This window comes from Malania oleifera, chromosome 11 (genome assembly GCF_029873635.1).
Source record: "Malania oleifera isolate guangnan ecotype guangnan chromosome 11, ASM2987363v1, whole genome shotgun sequence".
NCBI lineage: Eukaryota > Viridiplantae > Streptophyta > Magnoliopsida > Santalales > Ximeniaceae > Malania > Malania oleifera.
In genome coordinates, this window is record NC_080427.1 from 4,278,418 (window position 1) to 4,285,440 (window position 7,023).

Genomic DNA, 7,023 nt, shown 5'->3' on the forward strand with positions numbered 1-7,023 from the left:
TAAATGTGGAGTATATTCACTAACATTGATCTAAGTACTAAAGATAAGAATGATGAAGTCCATATATGTACATTATTTTGCCTTGCCTTTGTAACAAAGACGATATTAATAATTTATTTTTCTTCTAGATGTGATTTATGATTATATGCTTTTTGCATGGGGAGAAATATAAGATTTTAGATTTCTTTTACTTTATGCATACTAATTGATAGTTCAAGTAGGTTTTGTTAAAGTGAAGTATGAAAATGTCTTTAGAGGTGACTTATCTTTAAAAAAAAAATGAATTCTTCTATTTGGATTTAGATAAAATATTGAATATTGTCTAAATATACACATCCAAATGAAAGAGTGAAATTCATACTCTCATATACAATTGTAAGTGTATTTTCTTAGTCTCTTTTGTGAATTTTGGTGTTATGCCAAGAGGGGGGTGAATTAGGTATTTCAAAAACTTAGATCCTTCACGTTCTAATTTTAAAAACTATCAACTACAAATTTGCAAGTCACTTAACAACTAGCTTAATGTTTCACAATTAATTAATTTAATATGTGTCTTTATCAAGCATACAATTTTACCCAATTACTCACAAACGTACCATATGTTCAGCTCACACACAATAAGCAGATAATTTAAATGCAAGCGAAAATTAGAAAGAGTTAAGGAAAGAGAGAAGGCAAACGTGATTTTTATGAGCTTTAGCCTACCCTAACCTATGTCCTCGCCTTGAGCAATCTACTCTATGATTCCACTAAAAACTGCTCCTTCAACTGGGACAGAGCTTCCCTTGCAATCCGCTGCGTACAAGAGGCGTAGCAACCTCCTCAGCCCCGGTTCACTACCCAAACCATGTGTACAAGATAATAAATACAATTTCTATAAAACTCAGATTACTTCTAACAAAGTTAGTGAATATAATAGAAATTCTATTACATAATCATATGATAACACTTGAAGTTCAATGAGTTTATGTAAAGATATGATCTTTATATAAAGAATGAAATGCTTCACAAATCTACCCTTTAATCAATATCTCAAGCAAGATAAATGCTTTAGAGAACTTAGGGTTTGATTTCGAATTACTTTATGCAAGAATACCAAATAAGAACTTTAAAAAAATAGTCTTTAATAATATGAAGATCTAAGTTCTTGCTCTCAAATAACTTGTAAGAATAGACCCTTAAATAAAAATATGACTTTGAATATTGCAAAGATTTAAAAAATATTTAGAAAAATATTCCTAAAAAATATGTCCTCTAGAAGCTCTTAGAATTTGCAATTAGATAGTGATGTGCAATAACCAAATATCAAGTCTTTGAAGGAAAATATAGATTTGAATATCTCAAAGATCTTAGTTTTAGAAAAACTTTTCTCAAGTATTTTATTCAATCAATGAATATAAAATACACAAATTATGATTTTTGCTCCCAAGAAATTTATTAAATATAATGAGTATAGGAAAACAAAAATACGATTTGAATGCTCAAAATACTCAAACCTCAATACCAACGATGATTGCAAAATATGAGCGTGAATGCCTTTTGATCAATGTAACTAATGCTCAAACTCAATGAATATGCTTTGGTGTGCAGGCAAGAGTCTTTCAATATGTTCGAGGCTTCTAAAGAGTATGCTAAAGATTGATGCATTATGTTCAAAGCTCTCAAGAGGATAGGCAAAAGGTGGTGCTCTAGGGTTTTGAGTTTAGGTTAATAAGCATCTTGCCATCTAAACAATTTCTAGCTATTAGATCATTTAAAATATCGTATTTACGTCTGTGTCCAGACTGAAACATCATTCTGCGCCGCAACCTTTGTTGAAGAATGGGTACGTTCGTCGACGAGAGCACTGTCTGAACTTTTTGGACTCTCGGTATTTTTTCTTCGACGAGGGAAAACTATTCATCACCAAGTGGTCTTCATGCGTTCATCGACGAGGCCATGTGGTTCGTTGACGAGGCCTTTAAAATTTTCCTCTAAAAAATTCATTCAACGTAGAACTAATGTAAAGGTATTTTTCATGAAATGCATAACTCCTAAGGTCTATCTAAGGTATATTTGAGTTTCAAATTATATCATATGACATATGTAAATACATTCAATTCTAAATACCCATTCCCATTGAAGATCTTGAACTTGAAGCTCGCTTCTTCATCGTTTTATTCTTCTAGTTCCATGGATTGAGCCAAAAGATATGTACTTTAGATTCGTCGTGGCTTTCATATCAAGCTTACCGTTTGTCCATTCTAATTCATGAGCTTATTCACAAACTCAATTACATAAGTCAAATACTGAGTGATTTTTCATTATCAAAACAGGATTTGACTCATAAAGTCAACATCTTTAGAAATATTTCTATTTATTTATATTTTTTTCTTGTAAACTTTTTTATGAATTCTCTAAAATAAATGTGAATAATAGAAAGTGTTAGCTTGGGTGACTACATGATCTTAATTGTCGTATTTTGATGATAATAGCTCATTAGTGGTTCTAAGTTAAATTAATCTTTGCATACTAAGTTATGACAGGTATAAGTGTGAAATCACACAGATGCGAGTTTTAGTGCAAAAATCAAGCGAACATCCTTATAGGCAAAGATCAAGTGGTCAATTCAAGAAGAAAAGATCAAAGTGGACAATCACTTGAAAGGACTCAAGCACAACTATCAAAGCAAATGTAAAGTCATATGTATAATGGGGAGTGTTCAAGATAGTGTTTATTGTAACTCTTGTAGTTCTGATTTGAGTAAGTTTATTTAGTAAGAGTTGAGTAAATTGCATGTGCATACTCGTTCGTAAGAGTACGTAGGATATCACTGAATCATAAGGTCAGTACTTATGAGTTTTCAAAGTCAAAACAAGAGTTTTATAAAAATATTCTTTACTTAAATTGCATACGCGTGGCTAGCCGACACTATCACATTTCATTTGTGTCTGAAGTGCTGGGGGATGAGTTTTTTTTACTGAAATATTAAGAAAAAAAAAATAAAACACACAAAAATAAATGGGTGGGGCAAATTTTACAGGAATGAACTCAACCAATTTTTGGAAAGTTGGTTCTGTGTCTAACTAGACAAGCGACTGACACCTTGCCAATCTGTGCACAAAAAACAAGTTTGCGCATAGAAAATTTAAAAAAAAAAAGAAGAGAAAAAGTAATAGAACCAACATTCCAAAAGTCAATTTTCAACAAAACTGACACAAAAAAAAAAAGGAAAAAAGAAAAAGCTAGAATCAACTTTTGAAAAGTCAATTTTGGCCACATGGCCTTACCCTATCCGCTCCTTTCCTTCCTGTGTACATGCCTCACCCTCCCTCACACATTAAGAAAAAAGAAAGCTGACACAAAAAAAGAAAAAAAGAAAGCTAGAATTAACTTTTGAAAAGTCAATTTTGGTCATATGGCCTTACCTTGTCTGCTCCCTTCCTTCCTGTGCACACGCCTCACCCTTCTCCACCCTTGCCCCACCCCCCCCCCCCCCCCCCCCCCGGGCGGGGGGGCCAGCCCCCAACCACCTATTTATATAGGGTCCTCCTTTACCTATGGTATATGTAGGAAACCCCCCTCCTTTACCTATGGTATATGTAGGAAACCCCGGACTTGATTCATAGTGATCTCATTTCATCTTAATGACTCTAAACTATCTTAAATCTTATTGACGCCTCCATTTCCACCCCCAACCCCCCCTATTTTGTGTCTTTTTTTTTAAATTTTAATTAACTTTTCAATAAACACCCCCACATTTTTTGGTTTATATTTAGATTTTTTCTGTATTTTCCTTAATATTTCTGAGAAAAAAAAAAAAAACTCGGGCGGTGTTAGTACAGTTAACGGCCTTATTCAGACCGTAACTTGAAAATCCCTCAAAATAGAGCCCCCTTCTCATTTTCCAGATGATCAAACATCCACTTCTAGCTTAGATCTCAGGTCGCCTTCTCAAGCATGATCCATAGACTGAACAGAAAGAAGGCCCATTTACCCCTGCTAGCCTTCCTCTGCGCCGTCTTCATAGTATGTTCAATCCTCCACAACGAACGCAGAATTCAGCAAATCCACCGAAGCCCAAATCACCATCACCGTCATCAGGAAGCTTTAATTACAACTTCAGCTCCAAATCTTTCTACCCGCCAGAAGCAAGCTCCAGGTTGGGTATCTCTCACTTTACTCAAATAGGGTTTTACTGTTTCAGGATTTAATGAGTCTGAGTTACGGCGTGTTTGATGTTTCTCGCACTTGATTTGGAGTACTTTTCTTTGCCTTGATGGGTTTGATTGGGGTTTATTGATTTCAGTGGTCTTGGATAGATTCACTACATGCAGCTTCACTCGAAATTATAGTGGTAGGAAGGCTGGGTGGGTTGAACGTGCGCCGGAGTACGGGTACCGGAGAGAAAATCTGGAGAGCTGTGACATATTTTCCGGTAAATGGGTCTACGACAACAGTTCTTATCCCCTGTACAATGAATCGGATTGCCCGTACATGTCCGACCAATTAGCATGTCACAAACATGGAAGGTCTGATTTGGATTACCAGAACTGGAGATGGCAACCCCATAACTGCAATTTGAAGAGGTACCTCTCTCTCTCTCTCTCTCTCTCTCTCTCTCTCTCTCTCTCTCTCTTTGCGGTTAAAATTTCTTCTTTAGTTTCATTTTCTAAACGCATTTTCTTAATATGACTGCAACTGTTGATTTAAAAACAAACAATGATATACATATATATATATATATATATATTTCAAAATTTGGGTGCTTGTTTTGTTTTTTATTGTGCTTTATAGGTGGAATGTGACTGAAATGTGGATGAAGTTGAGGGGAAAGAGGCTAATGTTCGTAGGGGATTCATTGAACAGAGGACAATGGATATCCATGGTGTGTTTGTTGCAATCAGTGATTCCAGCTGATAAGAGGTCAATGTCACCAAACGCCCATCTTACCATCTTCAGAGCAGAAGTGAGTCTGATAACATTTGGATTTGGAGTGTGACACCGTTAAAAGACCTAAAAATTTATTTAATTATATATTTATGGGCTAGATAGACAAGTTTTGATTTTCTTGTGTGCATCAAGTTTGTTTTTCTGATTATTCTCTATTCTCAAGGATAATTTCAAATTGGTGTGTACTAATAATGAGGAATCTCTTCATCTGGCTGGTCCTAATTCCTGTGTGTTTATATACAGGAATACAATGCCACTGTAGAGTTTCTCTGGGCGCCACTTCTTGTAGATTCTAATTCTGATGATCCAGTCAATCATAGATTGGAAGAACGCATAATGCGTCCAGATTCACTTCTCAGGCATGCATCCGAATGGCAGCATGCTGATGTACTGGTTTTTAATACATACTTGTGGTGGAGACAAGGCCCAGTTAAGCTGTTGTATGATATATTCTATCTCTCTGGTGTTGAGAAACTGATAGATGAAACAAAATATTTGGTATCTTAATTGCTGCTCAATGTTTTTGCAGATGGAGTACTGAAGCAAATAGAGTCTGTGAAGAATTAAATGGGCTAGGAGCCATGGAGCTGGCCATGGAAGCATGGGCAAACTGGGTGGCTACTAAATTTGACCCCATTAAGCAGCAAGTTTTCTTTGTTACCATGTCTCCAACACATCTCTGGTGAGTGCATGCCCATCAGTTACATACATTCTTTTGGCTGTTTATTTTGTTTCAACATCTATTTGGACAAACCCCAATTTTGGTGTTACGGTTACATGGAGATGTGTGGCATTGGCAGCATAAAAGTCGACCTTTTAATTGCATGGAAGGTCCAAATGTTGCAGTTGGCGCAACACAATAATTAATATCACAGATAGGAATATTGTAATGGTGTAGAATCTTCATTGCACGCCTTTATAAATAACAAACATAAGATTATGTTTGGTACACCTTTGTAGACAGAAGATTATCATGAATTATTATGCCAAATTATTCCCAGTACCTTCTACGTATGGAGGTCGAATTTCTTGTCTTTTTTTGCATTCACTTTCAAGATCTTCTGTTCAGATTCTTAGAAAATTTTGTGTCAATCCCTCCTTTTTAGGCTTCTCGCATGCAAGTGTATTGGATGCTCCACTTCTTTAATTGATGAACATGGGATTACTTGCTTCTTACGCCTTTTGTCTTCATAACCCATTTGTAAAATTCGTTCCTCGAATTTTTTCATTGTCAAAATGCAGGAGCCGAGAATGGGAACCTGGAAGTCAAGGCAATTGCTACAATGAGAAAATCCCCATCAATTTAGAGGGCTATTGGGGAAGTGGTTCTGACTTGCCTACAATGCGCATGGTCGAGAAAGTGCTGAACAAGTTAAGTTCGAAGGTTGTCATCCTCAATATCACTCAGCTCTCAGAGTACAGAAAAGATGGTCATCCCTCCATTTACCGCAAATTCTGGGAGGCATTGAGCCCACAACAGTTATCAAAACCTGAGAGTTATTCTGATTGTATACATTGGTGCTTGCCAGGGGTGCCTGATGTGTGGAATGAGTTGCTATTCCACTTCTTGTAAAATGGGAGAATAGGTTTGAAATATATCTAGTGGTTTGATTGGTTCTTTTATTTATTTATCTTGGCTACTAAAGAGGGAATTTTTTGTTTCAGATCATATGCTATTCAGTGGATAGAGCCTTTTTGGTTTGTGCTTGGGCAACATTAGACATAACAACAACAAAACCAAGCCTTAGTCCCACTAAGTGGGGTCGGCTATATGAATCTTTTTCCTCCAATTTATGCGTTCATAGACCATTTCTTTTTATAGATTCAAAGATATTAAATCCTTATTTATTATCCCCTCTTAAGTTATTTTAGGTCTACCCCTACCCCTACTGCTGCTCCCCATAATAACTAAGTCACTCTTCCTCATAGGTGCACTATAAGCCTACGTTGCAAGTGTCCATACCATCTGAGTCGTCCTTCCCTTATCTTATCTTCTATAGGAGCTACACCTGACTTACCACGAATATGTTCATTCCTTAATTTATCTTTCAATGTTATACCACTCATCCATCTAAGCATCCTCATCTCGGC

General features: G+C 36.0%; 1 protein-coding gene across 1 annotated transcript; it reads left to right on the forward strand.

The window, feature by feature from the left end:
• The first annotated feature begins 3,548 nt into the window (after window positions 1–3,548).
• LOC131168423 (protein trichome birefringence-like 35) lies at window positions 3,549–6,555 on the forward strand. The gene is made up of 6 exons (XM_058127825.1): window positions 3,549–4,141; window positions 4,289–4,568; window positions 4,777–4,948; window positions 5,176–5,372; window positions 5,462–5,614; window positions 6,175–6,555. Exons 1-6 carry the CDS (start codon window positions 3,940–3,942, stop codon window positions 6,503–6,505), a joined length of 1,335 nt encoding a protein of 444 aa, XP_057983808.1. The 5' UTR covers window positions 3,549–3,939; the 3' UTR covers window positions 6,506–6,555.
• The last annotated feature ends 468 nt before the right edge of the window (window positions 6,556–7,023 follow it).

Bases quoted from the DNA above. Each gene is read 5' to 3' on its own strand.
- LOC131168423 (XM_058127825.1), top strand. From the start codon at position 3,940: ATGATCCATAGACTGAACAGAAAGAAGGCCCATTTACCCCTGCTAGCC. The intron at 4,142-4,288 runs GTTGGGTATCTC...TATTGATTTCAG, and splicing joins CCGCCAGAAGCAAGCTCCAG to TGGTCTTGGATAGATTCACT. The intron at 4,949-5,175 runs GTGAGTCTGATA...GTTTATATACAG, and splicing joins TTACCATCTTCAGAGCAGAA to GAATACAATGCCACTGTAGA.